Source organism: Ranitomeya imitator, chromosome 5 (genome assembly GCF_032444005.1).
Source record: "Ranitomeya imitator isolate aRanImi1 chromosome 5, aRanImi1.pri, whole genome shotgun sequence".
In the NCBI taxonomy this organism is placed as follows: Eukaryota; Metazoa; Chordata; class Amphibia; order Anura; family Dendrobatidae; genus Ranitomeya; species Ranitomeya imitator.
This window is the reverse complement of record NC_091286.1, coordinates 83099539-83124839: the sequence shown is the minus strand read 5'-3', so window position 1 is coordinate 83124839 and position 25301 is coordinate 83099539. Positions and strand designations below refer to the sequence as shown.

The window sequence follows — 25301 nt, the reverse complement described above, 5'->3', positions numbered from 1 at the left end:
GATACATGAAAACTTATTATTTTGTGATTGCTATTCCCCAAGTGACCCCAAACCCTTATATTTGCTATGCGGTCTGTCCTGTTGGTTAATATTAGGTCTAGCAGTGCCCCCCTTCTTGTTGGGTCCTGAACCAGTTGTGAAAGGTAATTGTCTCTCATAGTTGTCAAAAACCGATTACCTTTGCTGGAACTGCAGGTTTCTGTTCCCCAATCTATTTCAGGGTAGTTGAAGTCCCCCATAATAATGACTTCTCCTTGAGTAGCAGCTTCATCTATTTGCTTTACGAGGATATTCTCCGTTGCTTCCATTATTTTTGGAGATTTATAACAAACCCCTATCAGTAATTTATTATTTTTCCCCCTCCCCTTATCTCCACCCACAGGGATTCTACATTTCCATTAAATTCACCTATATCATCATGCAGGATGGGTTTTAAGGACGATTTTACATATAGACACACCCCACCCCCTCGCTTATCTGTACGGTCATTTCTGAACAGGCTATAGCCCTGCAATTTAACAGCCCAGTCATGGCTCTCATCCAGCCATGTTTCAGATATCCCCACCATGTCATAATTATGCTCCAACAACATTAGTTCTAATTCGTCCATTTTGTTGGCGAGGCTTCTAGCATTAGTATACATGCACTTGATGCTCCTCTCTGTACTTCTATTGTTTCTTAAATTATTAATTGTTCTAACCCCACCCCCCATACCACCACCACCCCCAACTTCCTTATTTGTGCCCAGGTCTCTATCTGCACTATCTTCCCCTCCTATAAATTGAATACCCTCCCCCCCAATACCTACTTTAAACACTTCTCCAACCTTCTAGCCATTTTCTCCCCCAGCACAGCTGCACCTTCCCCATTGAGGTGCAGCCCATCCCTAGCGTAGCGCCTGTAGCCAACTGAGAAGTCGGCCCAGTTCTGCAGGAACCCAAACTCCTCCTTCCTACACCAATTCTTGAGCCACTTATTAACCTCCCTAATCTCCCGTTGCCTCTCTGGCGTTGTACAGGCAGTATTTCGGAGAATACCACGTTGGAGGTCCTTGCTTTCAGCTTGCAGCCTAATTCCCTGAAATCATCTTTAAGGACCTTCCACCTACCTCTAACTTTGTCGTTTGTGCCAATGTGCACCATGAGCGCTGGGTCCTCACCAGCCCCTCCCAGTAATCTGTCCACCCGATCAGCGATGTGTCGGACTCGAGCGCCTGGTAGGCAGCACACCGTTCGACGATCCCTGTCTTTGTGACAGATTGCCCTATCTGTTCCCCTAATAATTGAGTCCCCCACTAGCAGCACCTGTCTGGCCTCCCCTGCTCTCCTATTTCCCTCCTTACTGGAGCAGTCACTCCTCCGGCTTTCAGAGGACATGCCTGACTGCAGCAGTGCTACCCCTGTACTGGCACCCCCTCATCTGCCAACTTAGCAAACTTATTGGGGTGTTCCAGATCAGGACTAGCCTCCCTGGCACTCTTCCCTCTACCCGGCCTTCTAACGGTCACCTAGCTTGCTACTTCATCGTCCTGCAGCTCCATCCTACCATCCCCCCCTCATCTATCCCATTGAGCGTCTGCGCAGTGAGCAGAAGACTCCTCTCCATATTGTCTATGGATCTTTGTGTTGCCAGCTGCACATTTAGATTCAGAATCTGGGTTTCCAAATGCACAACGTGCTCACATCTCGCACAGCAGTATGCACCCTCGATCGGCTGCTCAAGGATTGCATACATGTGGCAAGATGTGCACTGGATGGCATTAACAATAGTTCACATTGAACTGCACATAATACAGGGCTCCAGAAAGGGAAAGGAACCACATTTTATATTCGACTCCTAGATTTTATTTAAATTTAAGAACCATAGAGTAGCAAGATGGCTCAGTGGCTAGCACTGCAGCCTTGCAGCGCTGGGGTTCTGGGTTCGAATCCCACTAAAATCAACAGAAAGGAATTTGTATGTTCTCCCCAAGTTTGTTTGGGTTTCCTCCCACATTCCAAAAGCATACCGATAGGTAATCTAGATGGTGAGCTCCAATGGGGACAGAGCCGATGTCTGTAAATCGCTGTGGAATTAATGGTGCTTAATAAGTGAATAAAATAAATAAGTGACTTATCACCTGGAGCTCTATTGCAAAAGCTTAGATGTAAAACAAAGGATTGACTGCTACTAGAGGCATGATGGGAGTGGACTTTACTCAGTGGTATTAAAGGGAATTTCTGGGATCAAAATATTAACAGAGTTGGACCTTGTCGATTGGCTGATTAGAGGGGCCATGGTGCTCATTTGAAACCTCTTAAAATGTTTACCGTACTCCGTATACTTGCAAGTCATCTGTTAAATAGTGTCAGTACTGCAGTGTTATCCAATACCAGTGAATAAAAACACAGCACATCAGTGAGGGTGCTTAGAGTTAGACCCCACAGATCTGACAGAAACCGAAGGCCTAACTTAAGAACAAGCAATTATTTTACAACTGTACAGTGTCTGCTTTTACACTCCCCCTTACAAGAGGCTCCAAGAAGAAACTGGAGGGTAAAGAGTATTAACGCTGAATCAGTCCAGAGTCTGATGCTAACTATTTTACATGTGATAATTTTTTCATTTATCTACCCAAAATTATAGTGTGGATCCAAAATATTTAGACTTGGGAACGTCAAGCCTTGCTATATGCAAGAGGTGGGGAACCTCCGGCCTGCGGACATTTTACGGCCCACAATGTAATTTTCTATGGCCCCGGGTAGATTCACAGGGACTGCTGTGCTTCAGAGGCCAGCCCAGTTTTACCTTGACACCAGCTCTTTAAATCTTCCCATACACTGTGAGCTCACGCAAACAGCATTCACTACTGAATAGTGATGATGCGAATATACTCGTTACTCGACATTTCTCGAGTATGCTCGGGGGTCCTCTGAGTATTTTTAAAGTGTTCGGAGTTTTAGTTTTTTTTGCTGCAGCTGAATGATTTACATCTGTTAGCCAGCATAAGTACATGTGGGGATTTCCTAGCAACCAGGCAACCCCCACATGTACTTATGCTGGCTAACAGATGTAAATCATTCAGCTGCGACAAGAAAAACAAACTCAGAGCACTAAAAAATACCCCGAGCATGCTCGAGAAATCTCGAGTAACAAGTATATTTGCTCATCACTACTACTGAACACTATGGCACATGCAGGTCCTGACGTTTGCCAATTTTAGCGTCAAGACGTTCTTTGGATGTCAAGTTACAGTGACCTATGCTGTCTATTTTGAGGATGAAGCAAGCAGTCTGTTTTTTGTGATGCATCAGCCCCACTGTCTATGTCTGAGGTTAGGTGATGTGTGTATAAACAGCAGTCTGGGTGTCTCACATGTGATGTATATATAGCAGTCACGGAGTCTCCTATGTGAAGTACATACACCAGCCCAAGTGTCTCTTATGTGGTGTCTGTACACACCAACCTTAGTGTCTTCTATGTGATGAGTATGGATAAATCCCAGTGTCTCCAATGTAATGTATACAGCAGTCTCGGTGTCTCTTATGTGATGTATATAGTGCAGTCTCACTGTATCTTATGTGATGTGTATACAGCAGACCTCCAACTGCTTGAGTTCTATAAATGTAAGCAATTATTTCCCACTGTGAGGAGACCTGTAGTGTAACCTACATCTGTGTTCAGTACAACTTACTGCTGTGAACAGTGCACTACAAAACATACTGCAAAGATTCAACTTGTGCTCAAGACTGATGCAAAACTGGAAAAGCAGTTGTGAGTAGCAATATTACCACCAAACATAAGCAGTACAAGCTATCACATTATGGGCGAGTTAATTGTTTGACCAAATCTAGCAGGGTCATTTTCAAGTTAATTTTGTATGGCCTCCAAATGAGGTTATAATAATTGAATTGGCCCTTAGCAGAAAAAAGTTTCCCCACCACTGCTATATTCAATAGATCTGTTTTCTATGTGTACCATTCAGAAGCCCGAGTGTGAGTAGCTTACCTCTGTCATCAGGATTAAGCCTCTATTAAATACAACAAGGAGCCGGTCTTCATCAGACTCTAACAATATTCTGAAGGCACTGCAATACACACGTATACTGGGTTACTAAATCACATATGGTAAACAATATACACAACTATGCATTTAACCCCTTAGTGACAGAGCCAATTTGGTACATAATGACCGAGCCAATTTTTACAATTCTGACCACTGTCACTTTATGAGGTTATAACTCTGGAACGCTTTAACGGATCCCGCTGATTCGGAGATTGTTTTTTCGTGAGATATTGTACTTCATGTTAGTGGTAAAATTTCTTCGATATTACTTGCGATTATTTATAATAAAAAAAACAAAAACGGAAATATGGCGAAGTTTTTTAAAATTTCGCAATTTTCAAACTTTGTATTTTTATGCCCTTAAATCAGAGAGATATGTCACGAAAAATAGTTAATAAGTAACATTTCCCACATGTCTACTTTACATCAGCACAATTTTGGAAACAAAATTTTTTTTTGTTAGGGAGTTATAAGTGTTAAAAGTTGACCAGCAATTTCTCATTTTTTCAACATCATTTTTTTTTTGGACCATGTCACATTTGAAGTCATTTTGAGGGGTCTATATGATAGAAAATACCCAAGTGTGACACCATTCTAAAAACTACACCCCTGAAGGTTCTCAAAACCACATTCAAGAAGTTTATTAACCCTTTACGTGCTTCACAGGAACTGAAACAATGTGGAAGGAAAAAATGAACATTTAACTTTTTTTTGCAAACATTTTAATTCAGAACCATTTTTTTTATTTTCACAAGTGTAAAAACAGAAATTAAACCATAAATTTTGTTGTGCAATGTCTCCTGAATACGCCGATACCACATATGTGGGGGTAAACCACTGTTTCGGCGCACCGCAGAGCTTGGAAGTGAAGGAGCGCCGTTTGACTTTTTCAATGCAGAATTGGCTGGAATTGAGATTGGATGCCATGTTACGTTTAGAGAGCCCCTGATGTGCCTAAACAGTGGAAAGCCCCAACAAGTGACACCATTTTGGAAACTAGACCCCTTAAGGAACTTATCTAGATGTGTGGTGAGCACTTTGAGCCCCCAAGTGCTTCACAGAAGTTTATAACGTAGAGCCGTGAAAATAAAATAAAAAAATCGCATTTGTTTACACAAAAATGATCTTTTCGCCCACAAATTCTTATTTTCACAAGGGTAACAGGAGAAATTAGACCACAAAAGTAGTTGTGCAATTTCTCCTGAGTACGTCAATACCCCATATGTGGGGGTAAACCACTGTTTGGGCGCACCGCAGAGCTTGGAAGAGAAGGAGTGTCGTTTTACTTTTTCAATGTAGAATTGGCTGGAATTGAGATCGGACGCCATGTCGCGTTTGGAGAGCCCCTGATGTGCCTAAACAGTATAAACCCCCGACAAGTGACCCCATTTTGGAAACTAGACCCCCCCATGGAACTTATCTAGATGTGTGCTGAGACCTTTGAATGCCCAAGTGCTTCACAAAAGTTTATAATGCAGAGTCGTGAAAATAAAAAATATATATTTTTTCCACAAAAAAGATATTGTAGCCCCCAAGTTTTTATTTTCACAAGGGTAACAGGAGAAATTGGACCGCAAAAGTTGTTGTCCAATTTATCCCGAGTACGCTGATGCCCCATATGTGGGGGTAACCCACTGTTTGGGCGCACAGCAGAGCTCAGAAGGGAGGGAGCACCATTTGACTGCAAAATTGGCTGTCGTGTTTGGAGACCCCCTGATGTACCTAAACAGTGGAAACCCCCCAATTCTAGCTCCAACCCTAACCTCAACACACCCCTAACCCTTATCCCAACCCGATCCATAATCCTAATCACAACCCTAACGATAATCACAACCCTAACCCCAAAACAACCCTAATGTCAACCCTAACCCTAATCAAAACCCTAAATCCAACACACCCCTAATCCTAATCTCAACCCTAACCTCAAACCTAACCCTAATCCCAATACACCCCTAACCCTAATCCCAAGCGTAACCCTAATGCCAACCCTAACCCTAATACCAACCCTAATCCAAACCCTAACCCAAACCCTAATCCCAACTCTAACCCTAACTTTAGCCGCAACCCTAGCCCTAACTTTAGCTCCAACCCTAACCCTAGCCCTAACTTTAGTCCCAACCCTAACCCTACTTTCACACTTGCGTCGTTTAGCATCCGTCGCAATCCGTCGTTTTGGACAAAAAACGGATCCTGCAAATGTGCCCGCAGGATGCGTTCTTTGCCCATAGACTTGTATTGCCGACGGATCGCGACGGATGGCCACACGTCGCGTCCGTCGTGTACTGGATCAGTTGTGTTTTGGCGGACCGTTGGCACAAAAAAGTACAATGTAACTTTTTTTGTACGTCGCGTCCGCCATTTCCGACCGCGCATGCGTGGCCGTAACTCCGCCCCCTCCTCCCCAGGACATAGACTGGGTAGCGGATGCGTTGAAAAACTGCATCCGCTGCCCACGTTGTGCACAATTTTTACAACGTGCGTCGATATGTCGGAACGACGCAAGTGTGAATGAAGCCTAACCCTAAATTTAGCCCCAACCCTAACCCTAAATTTAGCCCCAACCCTAACCCTAAATTTAGCCCCAACCCTAAGGGTATGTGCACACGTTGCAGATTATTTGCGGTTTTTTAGCGTTTTTGCGCTATAAAACCGCAAATAATCTGCATACATTAAGCATCCTATCATTTTTAATGAAATCCGCAATTTCTGTGCACATGATGTGCGTTTTTCCGCATGAAAAACGCATTGCAGAAAAATAATGAACCTGCTCATTAATTTTGCGTTTTTTTTTTGCGATTTCATGCGGAAATCTGGCAGAAATGTCCCGATTTCCACAGGAATTTTCTGCATGAATTTCTGAACGTGTGCACATAGCCTTACCCTAAATTTAGCCCCAACCCTAATTTTAGCCCCAACTGCTCTTCTCCTGCCGGCCGGCAGATGGCGGGCGCACTGCGCATGCGCCCGCCATTTTCTTTCCCGATGAAGAAGCCGGCGGGCAGGAGAGGACGCAGGAGGACCCAGGGACACCGGTAAGTATAATAGGGTCCCCGAATCCCCCTATTTCTCTGTCCTCTGATGTGCGATCACAGCAGAGGACAGAGAATTACACTTTACTTTTTTTTTTTTTCATTTGCGACCACCGGTAAACAGTTAATTACCGGCGATCGCAAAACAGGGGTCGGTAAAACCAACCCCGATCATGTTCTTTGGGGTCTCAGTTACCCCCGGCAGCCGAGACCCCAAAGATCCTCCCGGTGCTGGCCAGCGGGCGCATGCGCCTGCCATTTTTTTGCCGGAAAAAGATGGCAGCGCCCATCGGGAGCCACGAGGAGCACCGGGGGAGAGGCGAGTATCGGGGAGCTATCTGGGACCCCATTTCTCTGTCCTCTGATGTGCGATCACATCGGAGGACAGAGAAATTAAAAGGGAAATCGCGTTTTTTTTTTGTGATCGCCGGTAAACGGTTAATTACCGCCGATCGCAACTCGGGGGTCGGTAAAAAAAAAACCCCGAATCATGTTCTCTGGGGTCTCGGCTACCCCCGGCAACCGAGACCCCATAGAAAATCTGACTCTGGGGGGCGCTATTCACTTTTTCGACAGCGCCGTTAATTAACGGCGCTGTGGTTTAAGTACCCTTAACTGCCGCCGTTAAAAGGCGTATCGGCGGTCGTTAAGGGATTAAAGTGGTTGTCCAGAAGAAATAAAACTTTGCCCAATCACAGGCAGCAGTGTCCCGGCTGTTGGTGGAGCAGTGACACCATCACTTCCTCTCTTTGCCATGGAGCGGTCTGCGCTAGGTCCACGTGGGTGCCGAGAAGGATGAATGTTTTTTTTTTTTTTTTTTTTACACATGTCGTATACCTTTAGCAAAGTTTTTATTCTGCTCAGTCAACCCCTAGCAGGTATACATTAAATATGTAAGTGCTGATATATGAGATATAAGATAAGCAAGCATTTATAAATTGACTAAATCTTTTAAGGGCTATTAGAACATTAAAAACACAGCTTATTAACATGATTGGAGACCAACTGTTAGTTCAGCTCTTTCCACACTCCCTTTACCTTATTAATGTAGTCCAACAGGAGCGACCGTCTAAGCAACGTAAATAGCAGCTTATTGTAGTTTTCTTAAACTGTTTGATATCCTCAAGCTCCTCTTCTCTCATGTCTGGTCTCTGAGCTACAAACAGTTGCATGAGGTTAAACAATTCTTCTACAGCCTAGAAAGTAAAAAAAAAAAAAGGCTAAAAATATGATTGAAAAAGTCCTTGGAGAATGTATTTCAGAAATCAGCAATTCTTGGCTCTGCAATGTAAGCAGCAATCTATTTAAAGGGGTTTTCCTGGATAAAGATATTGATTTTCTTTTCAGATAGGCTATCCATATCAAATCGGAGGCCAGACCCCCAGCTCCCATACTGATCAGTGAACAGTAGACAATAAGGGAGCAATGAGGCTTGCCCCTGTTTACCACGCTCAGACAAGCTGGCCGACAGAAGTGCTGGATAACAGACCCCACAGATCTGAAATCAGTATTAACATCCTGGTAAACTACCTTAAAAGATGCTAAGAAAATTGCATGAAATACAAAAACCACCAATATGGCTTATGAGGCTTAGCTTAGCACCAAAGATCAAATCACAGTAGGATCATTATGACATGATCAAAGGCTCTGTTTGCCAAAAAACTGACTAAATTATGGGTATAATTAACCACCATAATTAAAACCACCTTGAAACGGCTTATATTTCCCATAGCCTTGCTGAATTATCATGTCAGTCTTATCTATGAGGTACTTAACGGATTATGAATAATGAAAGGAGGAAAGGGGTTGTGTCCATAGGATAAATCCAGCCCATATAGAGCTCATATTAGGTGACCCCATCCTTTTCCACCACTCAGATCCCCCTCTGATCTAGAATGAAGAACCTCTCTGGCGAACGAGAGCCCTCTATGTATTAAATGTATGGTCATCTGAATAGCCACCATGTAATGCAATATCTCCCCTGCAGTGGCTTCCAGACAAGGCTTACCTATATACATACACACATATACTCACACATTTTACTATGATATTATTCAAGTTAATAAAGTAAATTAAAGGTGTGATCTGGCACTACTCAGTTCTGCATTGGAAGGTGAGCATTGCCAATGACGCCGAGTCTACACATACATACCCAATCCTGTGCATGTACGGAAGATATTGCGCATCTTCCCCATTTAATAGGCTAGAATATATATATAATACCAGCTTCTTGTGCACACGTTAAAGCAGACATATTAATGGGACATTATTGGCATTGCTGTTCCAGATGTGGAAATGATTGATGCCAGACGACCTATTTAGCGAGTTTCTTGACATTGCTTACCGCGGGGTACTGGCTGGCATGTGGTGTGAGGTTTTTGAAGGCCCATTGAATGTTCTGGTGTGAGGCAAGCTGACGAGTGAAGGCAGGCGACTGCTCACAGCACATACGAAGAATACCGTAATAGGCAGGCAGCATGCCACGATTGAAGAGCACCACATCCTGGTCGTCATGGTCAGCCAAAATGTAGTTAAAGGCAATGTTCTTGGTGACAACAGGGTTCTGAACAATAAGGCGGACGTTCTCAGGACAGTCAACACATACGTTGTACCAGAATGAAAGCAATGCTTGCTTATTATGGTTCGTGGCTATGGCTGGTTCAGACAGTTTGGGTTGGAAGAGGTTCCACAAATCCATAAAATATGTAGAGAACATGAGCTTTTCAGTTTTAGAAATCAAACAATAAGTCATAAAACTAAAATACGGCACCAGTTTGGTGGTACCATGGACAGCAGCATCAACATAAAGCTTTGCTCTAGAAAGGAGGCCGAGGAGGACATTGTACACCTGATGAAGCACAACTGTTGTGTCTGGGCTAAGGGGAAGGTCTCGTGTAGGAATGTGAAGAGAACGTGTCGATCTGAACATCTGTCGAAAAGAGTTACTTGGGATCAGGGATACTAGCAGGTAAGCTGCAGCTAAAAAAGACAAAAGCAACAAAATTATTGAAATGAGAAAAAACAAAAAGGAGCAAAATGAAAAAAAAAACAAAATAAACCCACTTATCACACATGGCTCCCCGGTTTCAGTAATGTACAACTCAATATATTACCAATGGCTAGTACCATTTGTATGCAGATTAAGGAGTAGCCTATATACTGACATCTAACTCAGGTGTTCACACTCATGCTCAAAGTCATGACACACGCACTGGTATTCCTCTTGGATAGCCATCAGTGGGTGCCATGTATTTGTAAGTATTCGCATAGCGGGGTCTCCTGACATAGTAATGTTCTCCAATTATTGCACTGAAGTTAAAGGGAACCTGTCACCCTCCCCCCCAGGCGTTAGAAACTAAAAGAGCCACCTTGTGCAGCAGTAATGCTGCATTCTGACAAGGTGTCTCTCTTAGTTATTGGTGCTGTAAATGCCGAAATAATGTGTTTTGTAATTTCTCCAAAATACCTGTCTTCAGTCCTGGAGGCAAGTCTTTCTCCCCCTGCTGCACACGCCACACAGCCGTCACTCAGCTGTCTTCTCGGCGCCGGGAGCCGCCTCCTCAGCGCTGTTTTCAAATCATCCGGCGCCTGCGCTCTTTTGTCTTGCCTGGGGCAGGCGCAGTGAGCGCTGCCCGTCTGACCTCATATGCAGTCTCGCAGGCTGCGACTGTGCGGCCACCCTGCTTGTGAATCCCAGCCCCGCAGTGTCTTATGATTTATTCACATTGCGGGGCTGGGATTCAGAAGCAGGGCGGCCGCACAGGCGCAGTCTGCGAGACTGCATATGAGGTCAGACGGGCAGCGCTCACTGCGCCTGCCCCAGGCAGGACAAAAGAGCGCAGGCGCCGGATGATTTGAAAACAGCGCTGAGGCGGCGGCGCCCGGCGCCGAGAAGACAGCTGGGTGACGGCTGTGTGGTGTGTGCAGCAGGGGGGAAAGGCCTGACTCCAGGACTGAAGACAGGTATTTTGGAGAAATTACAAGACGCATTATTCCAGCATTTACAGCACCATTAACTAAAAAAGCCACCTTGTCAGAATGCAGCATTACTGCTGCACAAGGTGGCTCTTTTAGTTTCTAACGCCTGGGGGGGTGACAGGTTCCCTTTAATAGGTGTGGGGGTCCACGTGGTTAAAACTTCCCATCACAGATTCGTTGGATCATTCATGGGACCCAATATGCCCGTATGCCTATGGAATTCAATGACTTTCAGACATTATTAGTGATGAGCGAGTATACTCGTTGCTCGGGTGGTCTACGAGTATTTGTTAGTGTTCGGAGATATAGTTTTCATTGCCTCAGTTGAATGATTTACAGCTACTAGCCAGCCTGAGTACATGTGGGGGTTGTCTGGTTGCTAGGGAATCCCCACATGTAATCAAGCTGGCTAATAGCTATAAATCATTCAGCTGAAAACAAGCTCCGAACACTAACAAATACTCGGCGATCACCCGAGCGTGCTCGGGAAAACCAGAGCAACGAGTACACTCGCACATCACCATTAATTATACCTACTGAGCAGTGAAAGGGAGCACATTGATCGGCGAGCAAGATTATTTTAACAGAGGGCGTTAATAGAGATCAGCTCAGTGAGGCAACAGCTAAACAGTGCTCCATGTCCAGTGACCTCAGCCCCTGACTAGGCAGAACACGATGAGGCTAGTCCCTAGTTTTTAAATCATGGTGCCAAGTAGTTATAACCCTAAACGTGTGTGCAGTAATGAACATTCACTCTAAAGTCACCTTTAGTTTACGGTATCAGATGGAACTAAGGCTGCAATACCAGGGACAATTACTACACAGTCCCAATAGGCAGATTACTGAAGTGTATTTCCATCATATATAAAATAGCTACTGGTGAATACATTGTTGATGCCCATTAGAGATTAATAATAATAATAATAATCTTTATTTTTATATAGCGCTAACATATTCCGCAGCGCATTAGGTTTAATTATAAAAGGTATTCCCAAGTTTTTAAATTGCCTTAGTTTGATAGTAAGAAAATCAAGTTTGCGTTGATTTGCATTTTCCATCTGCAGCAATGATGGCTTTAATCTTTTAGAGTGTACAGCTGGTTTCCACAGTAGCTACATTCCAGGAGAGGAGTAAACTCCTAATGTCACATAGAATATACATAAATATGTGCAAGTTGCTTTTTAAGATCCAATCTAATGTATGAATTCCCCATCTATTAATATCTATTGTGCTTTACACCATCAAAACGTAGTTTGAAAATAATGCAAAAAAATGCAGGTCAGGCAGCATAGTTTACAAGACTAGTGGTAATTAATGCTCTGCTTTATCTGTTCAGTATATTCTTGTGCAGTAAGCCATACAAAACATTTTTACTAATGTTTTAAGTGAAGGTATTTCTGAAGTAATATTTACACGGATGTCACTAGTTAGCCCCTCCACTGTTATGGACTTCTTTAACTTCAAGGTGCTTACATGTTCTCACTCTTGGATAGTTGTGGGCCAGCAGGAAACGTTCCACCCAGTTCTCCATGTTCTGTAACACCCAGCTATGTGCCAGCTTGTTTCGTGGAGTCTGCACTGCCAGCCAATCCAAGCACTGAGATGGGTTGTACTCGATTACCTGTAAGAAAAAAAAAAAAAAAGCAAGACTAAAGTAGAAGTTTCTATAATGCCTAATGATTTTTATTATTATTATATTTACTCACCTCCCATATTCTTTGCAAAATAAAGGAGGCAAAAGGAGGCATCCCTGGTGGCCCACCGGCAAACTCCATTATCATGGTCAGCAGTTTGAAGAATGGATTAGCAGCCTAAAATAAAGAGTAGATCAACATTAAATTTAGATGTCAGAATGTATCAAAAAAACAAGTTATGCGTACAGCATCAGTAGAATTACAAAAAACACAAAAACAGGTGCTCCTTTCAGAAGGGGGTATACTGAGTCTTCCAGTAGAAGAAAATAAATTGACACTGTCCATGAAGATGCAAAACACAAATTTTTGGTTTTATGCTTTTTTAAAATTTATAATACTGTAAACATTTTACAAGTGAAATGCTTGTTTAGGGCGACTCTGGTAGCTATATGCCTCTTACCTCTGGGGTCAGCTTTGCTATGGATGTGAAGAGCATTGATGCAATCTTTATTAAAAAATAAAAATAAAAACAAAAACAAGCATGAGAACAGAACAATTCCTCTTTGCATTTTACAAGCTATCAACACATATCAACCTTACAACTTTTCGCAAAACTGACTGATTTTATTTTTCCCAACCAACTTTTTCAAAGTGACAAGAGAAGTGGGGGAAGCGAGGTGGACCAGTAGCCAAAAGTGGCAGAACTACACCATCTCATGACTGCTATAGATTTTATTTTATGGTGCATTGATACATAAGCACTTATGCTCTGAAAAATTGACAAAACTGTTCACAAAATTGTGTTTCCACCAATATGATTCACTGTGCCTGTACTAAATTAACCAATGAGTAAAAGCCAAGAATAATGGCACTGTATGTGTGTGGAGAGATCTACTACAGATCGATCAGTAGGCATTGTTAAGCTCTGTCTTCCTGTGGAAACCGGTTAATAAATGATCAATTGGTAAATTTTAAGCCTATAAAATCAGGTTGTGAAAATCCACCTTAAGAGCTGTGCCTAAGTAAACAGTGAATGAGCCATGAATAATCACATGTTCCACCAATTTGCACAATCAAAAATTTCTAACCTATCCAAAGGATTGGCAAATGAGGCTTAAAGGGAACCTGTCGCCCCCAAAATCGAGGGTAAGGTAAGCCCACTGGCATCAGGGGCTTGTCTACAGCATTCTGTAATGCTGTAGATAAGCATCCGGATGTATCCTAAAAGATGAGAAAACGAGGTTAGATTATACTCACCCGGGGCGGTACTGCTGCTGGTGCGGTCCGGCGCCTCCTATCTTCATCAGATGACGTCCTCTTCTGGCCTTCACGCTGCGGCTCCGGCGCAGGCGTACTTTGTCTGCCCTGTTGAGGGCAGAGCAAAGTAATGCAGTGCGCAGGTGCCGGGGCCTCTCCCTTTCCCGGCGCCTGCGCACTGCAGTACTTTGCTCCGCCCTCAACAGGGCAGACAAAGTACGCCTGCGCCGGAGCCGCAGCATGAAGACCAGAAGAGGACGTCATCGTGAGAAGATGGGAGGCCCCGGACCGCGATGCCCATTGGATCGGACGGCCCGCCCAGGTGAGTATAATCTAACCTTTTTTTCTCATCTTTTAGGATACATCGGGGGCTTATCTACAGCATTACAGAATGCTGTGGATAAGCACCTGATGCCGGTGGGCTTAGCTCACCTTTGATTTTGGGGGTCACAGGTTCTCTTTAAGTTTCAGAAAATTCCTTTAACACATACTGTAGTAGTCCGTTGTAGCGCTATTCAGTAGTAGAACTTTAGGTTCAGATTTTATTTTTAACTAGGTCACTATGTATTACGTAGCTGAGACACTACTGTACTCACATGCTCTGCAAGACGATTGTTGTATCGGCAAAGACTGAAAATGAGATTACAAGTTTGCCGGATATTGATTCCATCACGTATATGCTGGAACAGAAAGGGAAAACCCTGAAAAAACAAAAAACGAACATTAGAGGGATCTTCAGATAATTACAAGGAAGGAGTTTGCACGGAAGATATACAAGTAAATAGCATCTGAACATGAGTACACTGCCAAAACGGTTACCTTTCCACCAGTTAAAGCTGCCATGTCATTCTGGGAGAGAGTAAGGTGCCTGTCAAGGAGGAGAAAAATATATTCTAGTTTAAGCAGATTAAATTTTATTAACAAATAGAATTCAAATTATACTTTAGTTTTTTTGGTTGGAGTCAAAAGGGTGAAATAATTCATAGAAGATGCATGAAGTGGCAATCCGTATTAACAGTGCTTAGTGTTCAGCATAACTACTGTTCTCCCCGTTCAGTATAGTTAACAGGTTAACTTACCATCTAAAATACAGCCACCCAAGTGCATACTCCATGTATGCAGCAAAAGGGAGAGGGAGAGGAGAGAGAGATTTTCCCCAGACTAGAAAATCGTTCCAGGCATGCTCAGAATAGAAAAACGCAATACGTCGCTAGATTCCTGCAACGAAGCATCCTGCGTCCGTAGGATGCCATTATAGCCAACGACGTATGCCGCATGATGCATCGTTGCACGTTTTTCCGACGCTGACAAAAAACGTTTCATTGAACGTTTTTTCCAGATGGACCACTATTTTTCAACGGATCCACTGCACGACGGATGAAACGGATGGCCATCCGTCACAATCCGTCGCTAATACAAGTCTATGGGAAAAAATAGGATCCTGCAGAAAAATTTGCAGGATCCTGTTTTTTCAAAACTCGACAGATTTCGACGGGAGGAAAAGGACAGAAGTGTGAAAGAGGCCTAAGAAAAGTTTGAAAAGAACGGCCAATAAGCTGAAGACGAAGGCTTTTCCAATATGTACCCTGGTGCAGTACTCTCAGACTGTCGATAGACTTCATTTTAAGTGTAACACTGCGCTAAGCAATATCCAGAGAGTATTGACTACTTGATGAGGACCAAATGAAGTGAAAAGGAGCAGGTAGATAAGTTTCAACCAACCTTTCTGAACGCGACTGTTCCACTAGGAAAGCTATTAGAGCAATCATCTTTTCCAGAGCTGCTGGCCTGTACTTCTCCTCCGCTAGTGAGAGAATATCTTCTTCCTCCTCCTCTTCGCCTTCCTCCTCTTCAGACAATACTTCAACCTGTGGCTGAACACAAAAGGTACAGTCGTAAAAAAGGATTCAAAACACACATCAAATAATGTTTTCTACCAACATTAGAGTAATGCGGCTGTGTACTTCACACTTACATTTTCAGGCCCTTTGGTTCCCATGTAAAAATGCACCATGGTTGATATGGCTTGTAGAGATAATAAAAACTGGCTCTGAAAGGAAATACAATATTAATTAAACGGAATCTGTCAGCAAGTTCAACCCTTCAAAGCCATTGATATGCACTTGTAAGGTCAGGAAAAGAAAGGCCTTGAAGGCACCTTTATATCTGCTATCCATTGTCTGAATCCGGAGAAAAGCTGTCACGCCTAGAGCCCTTAAAGAAACTCAGCCTGCGAGGTTATTTCCCTCCTTAGCGCCTCACTCTAAGAGTGATAGGTCAATGTGTCGGCCTTCCTACAAAATCTAGCTTCAGTAGTAAATCCTTAGTCCAGTCACATGGATAGAGAAAATGTTCTTTAGGTAATTAAACAGATTTCAGCAGTGCAACATCGTAAAGATCAGGTACAAAAGCAAGGAGTTTTGAGCTTTTTACACACTATCATTGTATAAATTTTCACATGTATATATTTTTTTAAACACCATGATGTACAAGGGGGTAAACTATTTGAACTGGGCCTACGTTGTGTACCTAATTCTTCTGATGTTACTCGAATGAAATATGTTTTATCAGCATAAAGATTATATTGCTCTATCCTTGTGGCTGGACTAAGGATTTACCTTAGAAGTTACAATAGAAAAATATTTAGAATTGAGAGTCCTCGGTGGATGATACCTTTTAATGGCTAAAAAATGGTGAATTGCAAGCTTTCAAGACTACTCAGGGGCCCCAACATCCCAACACAGAACCAGTGCCCAATCGGAGGACAATAAAATATTCACACTCCTTATCTATGAACTGTTCCAATATTTATGGTCACAACTGTTCATCCCTCTCCCATAATGGTAGTTCTGCTTCACGTCACCTGTCTTATCTATGGCATTATTTCTTTGCTGTGTTGTGTATAAATATGTGATTCTTCAGAATTTGTATTAGTCTATGCCTGATGAAGAGACCGGAGTAGTCTGGAAAGCTTGCAATTTGTTACCATCTTTTCATTTAGCCATTAAAAGGTGTCAACCCACTGAGGACTCTCAATTCTAAATATTGTTTTATCTACTGGCTAACACGGTACCAAGATATAAATCTTAAGTTACAATGGAATGCTACATAGGGATCATGGCCTGTGCCTGAGAATAGGCACATCCACACCCTGTGAGCGGCTCCATGAAAAATGCCCACAGGAAAAATTGAGGGCTAAGACTGTATTCACATACGGAAAATTGGCACATGCCGGTACAGCCAGGTTCACGTGGTACACAGGCTGTGGAGCCATATATCATAACAGGTCAGGAAGGAGGTCATAACGTTGTATTGGTACAGCTGGGCTCACACTGTACATAGGCTGGAGTAATAGGAGAAGGGATAATATTATATCTATCGGTATATCCTGAGTGACACTGTACAGAGGCTGCAGAGCCATATAACATACAGTTAGGTCCATATATATTTGGACAGAGACAACATTTTTCTAATTTTGGTTATAGACATTACCACAATGAATTTTAAACAAAACAATTCAGATGCAGCTGAAGTTCAGACTTTCAGCTTTCATTTGATGGTATCCACATTAAAATTGGAAGAAGGGTTTATAAGTTTCAGCTCCTTAACCTATGCCACCCTGTTTTTAAAGGGACCAAAAGTAATTGGACAGATTAAATAATTTTAAATAAAATGTTCATTTCTAATACTTGGTTGAAAACCCTTTGTTGGCAATGACTGCCTGAAGTCTTGAACTCATGGACATCACCAGACGCTGTGTTCCCTCCTTTTTGATGCTCTGCCAGGCCTTCACTGCGGTGGTTTTCAGTTGCTGTTTGTTTGTGGGCCTTTCTGTCAGAAGTTTAGTCTTTAATAAGTGAAATGCATGCTCAATTGGGTTGAGATCGGGTGACTGACTTGGCCATTCAAGAAAATTCCACTTCTTTGCTTTAATAAACTCCTGGGTTGCTTTGGCTTTATATTTTGGGTCATTGTCCATCTGTAGTATGAAATGACGACCAATCAGTTTGGCTGCATTTGGCTGGATCTGAGCACACAGTATGGCGGCTCTGAATACCTCAGAATTCATTCGGCTGCTTCTGTCCTGTGTCACATCATCAATAAACACTAGTGACCCAGTGCCACTGTCAGCCATGCATGCCCAAGCCATCACACTGCCTCCGCCGTGTTTTACAGATGATGTGGTATGCTTTGGATCATGAGCTGTACCACGCCTTCGCCAAACTTTTCTCTTTCCATCATTCTGGTAGAGGTTGATCTTGGTTTCATCTGTCCAAAGAATGTTCTTCGAGAACTGTGCTGGCTTTTATTTATGTTTTTTAGCAAAGTCCAGTCTATCCTTTTTATTCTTGATGCTTATGAGTGGCTTGCACCGTGCAGTGAACCCTCTGTATTTACTTTCATGCAGTCTTCTCTTTATGGTAGATTTGGATATTGATACGCCTACCTCCTGGAGAGTGTTGTTCACTTGGTTGGCTGTTGTGAAGGGGTTTCTTTTCACCATGGAGATTATTCTCCGATCATCCACCACTGTTGTCTTCCGTGGGCGCCCAGGTCTTTTTGCATTGATGAGTTCACCAGTGCTTTCTTTCTTTCTTTCTCAGGATGAACCAAACTGTAGATTTTGCCACTCCTAATATTGTAGCAATTTCTCGGATGGGTCTTTCTGTTTTTGCAGCTTAAGGATGGCTTGTTTCACCTGCATGGAGAGCTCCTTTGACCGCATGTTTACTTCACAGCAAAACCTTTCAAATGCAAGCACCACACCTCAAATCAACTCCAGGCCTTTTATCTGCTTAATTGAGAATGACATAGCGAAGGGATTGCCCACATCTGTCCATGAAATAGCCTTGGAGTCAGTTGTCCAATTACTTTTGGTCCCTTTAAAAACAGGGTGGCACATGTTAAGGAGCTGAAACTCCTAAACCCTTCATCCAATTATAATGTGGATACCCTCAAATGAAAGCTGAAAGTCTGAACTTCAACTGCATCTGAATTGTTTTGTTTAAAATTCATTGTGGTAATGTCTATTACAAAAATTAGAAAAATGTTGTCTTTGTCCAAATATATATGGACCTAACTGTATTACAGATTGGAGGGAGGTGACAACGTTACACGGGTACGGCCGGAGTACACTGTACACAGATTACGGAGCGATATATTACAGCTTCGGTGGGGGTGATAACACTATCAGTACAGCCAGGGCCACATAATATATTACTAGCCGGAGGGGCGTGGATAACTTGTCATTTTGTTGGCGTGTGCATTCATGGCTGTGAGCATTTCTCTGGTGAACGCAGTGAGCTGGCTTAGTTCTCGGTTATGAAATTGTAGTGCCTGCGTAGATGAGCGCTTTCTATGTTTCTGCAAACTTGGGTCTCCTGCTAAGGGCACTGGCTTCAACATTTTACTGCGCATGTGCCACCCAGCCACTATGTACATCTGCAGGCGCAAGAGCTCTTCAACATGCACAGAACGCTGCAGCCAGTGCTCTTAGCAGGACAGCGGAGATCGATGCAGGTGATAGATTTCTCGGCAGGCACCTGACGTCACATTGAGCCACTCCGAGCACAAGATGCTAAAGATGGAAAGAATTTCAGGAGTTAGGCTAGGTTCACACTGCGTAAACAGCAGCCTGTTCAACACATGCGTTAACGGGCTGCTGTTAACGCAAGTGCTGGTATGTGATCGCGCTAGCGCAGATCGAGCTAGCAGATGCTCTATCTGCGCTAGCGGTGACGTACCCGGAAACGCTGCAGCCTGTGTCCCAGGTCCGTCACTCAATGACGGCACATTGCTAGCGCACGCCCATTGTGGGCTTGCGCTAGCGATGCGTCCGACATAAGAATTAATGGCAGCGTTAACGGACTACGTTACACCGCGTTATGCCGCGGTGTAACAGTCTGTCTAATGGACGCTAGCAACGCAGTGTGAACCTGGCCGTAGCGTTTTGTAAACCAGTAACCGTCATTTACATTTTTATTTACCAATTCAATAGTACATGTGAAAATAAGCTTCTATGTTAGGTATCTTCAGAGGAATCTGCTTCCTTTTCTGCCAGAATTGATCCTCCATTAACAAAATTCTCAATTCTGAGGTCAAATCTGTTTTAGGTGCAGACACTTTCCCGTTACTGAGAGGAGATGGCGGCTGGTGCTGATGAGATTGTACGGCGGAAGAGGAGCTACAGGCCGAGCTCCTCCATCTACATAGAATCTCACCAGCCGCCATCTCCTCTCAGTAATGGGGAAAGTGTCTGCACTGAATACAGATTTTACCTCAGAATTGAGAATTTTGATAATGACTGATCAATTCTGGCAGAGAAAGAAGCAGATTCCTCTGATGAGATATATTACACAGCTGCTCATTTTCATGTTTAAGATTGATTTATTAAATAAAAATTAAAAGGACGGTTACTTCAAGTGCTCTGGACATAAAAGCATTTCTCTGGTTTTAGGCTTAGAAGAGATGCTATAAAGGTACCAATGTATCATTTACTGACCGACAAGCACAAACAATTGGGGGATCTATCTATATGACAGATTTCATTCAATACTTACAATTGTAAATAAGAAAAAAATGACCATAGTGTGTCAGTCTCTGCTGCTGCAGGTTCGACCCTTTCTTCCCCACCTTCCACAGCACGTCAGCCCTCCCCTAGCTTCTCTACGTATATACATATTTTACAACCACAAATTGTATAAACACAGGCAAATATCTACTGTTATACAGAACATACGAAATTACCTCTTCCTCTCCCATTTTGACAAATTCATAGAGAAATGCAAAGTACTCGGTCAAGTGCTTGCTATGAGGCTTCACTCCATGCTCCATTATCGACAGCAAGGTTTTTACAAATCGTGTAACACAGGAACGACTGCCAATATCCTCTACAGGCCCATCCATGTCATCAGAGCTGCACAATGCACCAAGGAGATGAGCGTTAAATATCGAATGACTTAAGAGAAATACTGACAGCATTTGCCCTAACAGCCATCTTTCCATAAATATGCAGAATGGAGCATTAGAGCTGAATGCAAAACATTGTACCATTCTGTATGATGATGGAATAAAGTGGCACGCCAGTGAAACTTTCACTTTTTCTCCCATGTAAGTGTATGCAGGTGTTTGTATACTTATCAATCGCTCATCTTCTGCGCCATGAAACCCACAACGAGACTAGCCGGATGGGAAGTCGCTTTCTCAGTGCAAGACATAAGATTGCATTGTGACAGTCACTTCCGGTCAACACACTAGACACGGTGGGATCTGACTAGTCTCATTGGAGGTCACCAAGTGCAAGAGGGCACTAGAATAGAGCAAACAAACATTGGGAGACTGGAGGTGATCAGTAAATTTAACAACAGCAATGCGTACACCACATACACCAAATCGGAGTAAAAACAGGATTTTTGGTTGCTTACCGTAAAATCTGTTTCTTGAAGCCTCCATTGGGGGACACAGGAACCATGGGTGTATGCTGCTGCCACTAGGAGGCTGACACTATGCAAATAAAAAAGTTAGCTCCTCCTCTGCAGTGTACACCCCACCGACTGGCATTATACTCTTCAGTTAGTGAGAAAGCAGTAGGAGAAAAGAACAAGGTTGAAAAACCATAACCACAAACTTGAGAACTGTAAACGTGAGAACAGTCATAAAACAGATAACAGAAACATTGGGAGGGAGCTGTGTCCCCCAATGGAGGCTTCAAGAAACAGATTTTACGGTAAGCAACCAAAAATCCTGTTTTCTTTATCGCCTCTCATTGGGGGACACAGGAACCATGGGACGTCCCAAAGCAGTCCCACGGGTGGGAAAGACAGACTTCCATCAGGTCAGAGGACTCACTACTGCCGCCTGCAAGATCCTTCTGCCTAGGTCGGCGTCCGCCGAAGCGTAGGTATGGACCTTATAAAATTTGGCGAACGTGAGGATGGAAGACCAAGTTGCCGCTTTGCAAAGCTGTAAGGCGGAAGCCCTGTGGTGCACCGCCCAGGAGGCGCCGACTGCTCGGGTAGAGTGAGCCTTAATCCCAGGAGGGGGCACTCTGTTCTTGACCCGGTAAGCCTCCAAAATTGCCAATCTGATCCAGCGAGCAATAGTCGCTTTAGAAGCCGGTTGGCCTCTGCACGTGCCATCAGGAATGATGAAAAAGGAATCCGTCTTCCGGAAAGTGGACGTTCTGTCCAGATAGATCCTCACTGCCCTGACGAGGTCCAGCTTGTTCAATGATCGCTCCAGAGGATGAGTCGGAACTGGACAAAAGGAAGGTAGAACGATGTCCTCGTTGAGGTGGAAGGTGGAAACCACCTTAGGAAGAAAGGAAGGTGGGAGCCGGAAGACCACCTTGTCCTGGTGAATGACCAAAAACGGAGGGCGGCAAGACAGGGCCGCCAACTCGGAAACGCGGCGAATAGACGTGATGGCCACAAGAAAGGTCACCTTCCAAGATAGAACTGATAGAGGAATCTCCCTAAGAGGTTCAAAGGGGGAAACCCTCAGAACGTCCAGTACCAGGTTTAAGTCCCATGCCTCCACAGGGGCCCTGTACGGCGGGACAGCATGGGCTACCCCTTGAAAGAAGGTCTTAACTTGTGGCCGAGAGGCCAAGGTCTTCTGAAAGAGGATGGAAAGCGCAGAGACCTGACCCTTCAGGGAGCTAAGCGCCAGGCCCGAATCCAGTCCTGCCTGAAGGAAGGCCAAAAGAGAAGGCAGGGAAAAAACCATAGGCGGAACGCGGTTGGACTCGCACCAACGGAAGTAAGCCTTCCAGGTGCGGTAGTAGATCCTGGAAGACGAAGGCTTCCGAGCCTGAATCATGGTGTGAATCACCCGGTCCGAGAGGCCGGACGCTCTTAAAACCGCGGTCTCAACAGCCACGCCGTTAAACTGAGCGACCGAGAATTCGGGTGGCAGATCGGACCCTGGGACAGCAGATCGGGCCTGTCTGGAAGGCGCCAGGGAGCGTCCGCGAGAAGGTTGACGAGCTCCGCGAACCAAGCTCTCCTGGGCCAATCCGGGGCGATCAGGATGACCGGCACCCCTTCCGCTTTGATTTTCTTCAACAGCTTGGGAAGTAATGGAAGGGGTGGGAACAGGTAGGGCAGCTCGAACTGTGACCAAGGAATGGCCAGAGCATCGACGTCCACTGCGAGAGGATCGCGGGACCTGGAGACGAACTGCGGAACCTTCCTGTTGATTCGAGACGCCGTGAGATCCACATCCGGAGTCCCCCATCGAAGGCAAATCTGATGGAAGACCTCCGGATGCAAGGACCATTCCCCTGCCGCGAGGCCCTCGCGGCTGAGGAAGTCGGCGGCCCAGTTGTCCACGCCGGGGATATGCACCGCGGATATCACCGGAACCGTTGCCTCTGCCCAAAGGTGGATCTTGGATACCTCGGCAAGGGCCAAGGAGCTCCGGGTCCCCCCCTGATGGTTGACATACGCCACAGCCGTGGCGTTGTCCGTCTGGATCCGGACTGGAAGGCCCCTGAGGATCCTTTCCCAGTGGCGGAGGGACAGAAAGATGGCCCGAATCTCGAGGACATTGATTGGCAGAGTTGACTCCTGCAACGACCAACGGCCCTGAACCGTCAGGTGGCGAAAAACCGCACCCCAGCCGATCAGGCTGGCGTCCGTTGTCACCACCTGCCAGTGAACTGGAAGGAAGGACCTGCCCTGGGAGATGAGAGGTGACGTCAGCCACCAGTTGAGGGACCGCTTGACCCGAGAAGAGAGCCTGATCGGCCGATCCAGGGAGAAGACAGACCTGTCCCACTGAGACAGAATGGCTTGCTGAAGGGGTCGCGAATGAAATTGGGCGAAGGGAATCGCTTCCAAGGTAGCCACCATCCTCCCCAAAACCTTCATGGCCGATCGGAGGGAGGGAGGCCGAGGACCCTGGAGCAAGCGTATGTCCAGACAAAGAGTGGATCTCTTGTCCTTGGGAAGGAAGACTCTGCTCTGACGAGTGTCGAAAAGCATGCCCAGAAAGATGATGCGCTGAGAAGGAATAAGGCAGGACTTCTTCCGGTTGACCAGCCACCCAAAACGGGCTAAGGTGTCGAGAACAATGGACAGGCTTTCGTGGGCCTGAGCAAAGGACGGAGCCTTGATGAGAATGTCGTCGAGGTATGGAAATAGGACCAGGCCTCTGACTCTCAATATTGCCATCAGCGCCGCCATGATCTTCGTGAACACCCTTGGAGCGGTTGCGAGACCGAACGGCAGGGCGACGAATTGAAAGTGTTCCTGTTGTACTGCGAAGCGCAGGAAACGGTGATGTCCGGGAAATACCGGGACATGGAGGTAGGCGTCCTGGATATCTATTGAGCATAGAAATTCCTGGGCCTCCATGGAAGCAATTACTGAACGAAGGGATTCCATCCTGAAGTGTCTCAGGCGAACTCTCCTGTTCAGCAATTTGAGGTCCAGAATGGGGCGAACCTTGCCGTCTTTTTTCGGTACCACAAAAAGGTTCGAGTAGAAACCCGTGAACCGTTCTTTCTCTGGGACGGGAACGATTACCCCGAATTTGAGCAGAGAAGCGATGGCTGCGAAGAAGCCCGGAACTAGAGCGGGATCTCTTGGAGGACGGGATTGGAAGAAACGATCCCTGGGTCGGGAGGCGAACTCTATCTTGTATCCCGAGGATACAACTTCCCTGACCCATGCGTCCTCTACTGCGGAAATCCAGACGTCCCTGAAAAAGAGAAGACGGCCGCCCAACCTGGGAGGTGGGCTGGGGTCTTGCCGAGAGTCATGCCGAGGTGGATCTTCCAGTCCTGGGCCTGGAGGATCTACCCTGGGAATAGCGAGGACGCCAGGACGGAGTGGGCCTAAAGGACACCGCCTTCTTCTCCTGACGTGCCTGTGGCCTCTGTTGCTGCTGGGAAAAGGAGTTTGATGCAGCGAAGCGACGAAAGGGCCGAAAAGAGCGAAACTGCCATCTAGGAGGAGGGCGACGAGGCTTAGCCTGGGGGAGAAGAGAACTTGTACCCCCGGTGGCGTCCTTAATGATTTGATCCAGCTGGGAACCAAAGAGACGAGAGCCCTGGAAGGGCAGACTAGTGAGGGACTTTTTAGAAGATAAATCCGCCTGCCAGGCCTTGAGCCAAACGGTGCGGCGGATGGCAACGGCATTGCTGGAAGCCTGAGCCGCACAAGACGCGACATCCAGGGAGGCAGAGACCAGGTATTCACCGGCGTGGGAAATCTGGTTGGCAAGCTCCGCTAGTTGCATGGGAGGCGCCCCGTCCAGGGACACTAAACTAAACTGAAGAGTATAATGCCAGTCGGTGGGGTGTACACTGCAGAGGAGGAGCTAACTTTTTTATTTGCATAGTGTCAGCCTCCTA

At 45.0% G+C, this 25301-nt stretch overlaps 1 protein-coding gene across 2 annotated transcripts in view; it reads right to left on the bottom strand.

Moving 5' to 3' along the window:
• Positions 1 to 25301, bottom strand: part of USP34 (ubiquitin specific peptidase 34) — a 282270-nt gene that overhangs the window by 22228 nt on the left and 234741 nt on the right. For both annotated transcript variants that reach the window (XM_069768887.1, XM_069768888.1), the window contains 11 exons: positions 20690 to 20858; positions 15918 to 15992; positions 15665 to 15816; positions 14762 to 14810; positions 14539 to 14643; positions 13146 to 13190; positions 12758 to 12862; positions 12525 to 12672; positions 9418 to 10052; positions 8112 to 8269; positions 3988 to 4066 (listed from right to left, as the gene is read on the bottom strand). In XM_069768887.1, coding sequence (XP_069624988.1) covers positions 3988 to 4066; positions 8112 to 8269; positions 9418 to 10052; positions 12525 to 12672; positions 12758 to 12862; positions 13146 to 13190; positions 14539 to 14643; positions 14762 to 14810; positions 15665 to 15816; positions 15918 to 15992; positions 20690 to 20858 — 1720 coding nt within the window. The remainder of the gene's footprint in view (positions 1 to 3987; positions 4067 to 8111; positions 8270 to 9417; positions 10053 to 12524; positions 12673 to 12757; positions 12863 to 13145; positions 13191 to 14538; positions 14644 to 14761; positions 14811 to 15664; positions 15817 to 15917; positions 15993 to 20689; positions 20859 to 25301) is intronic.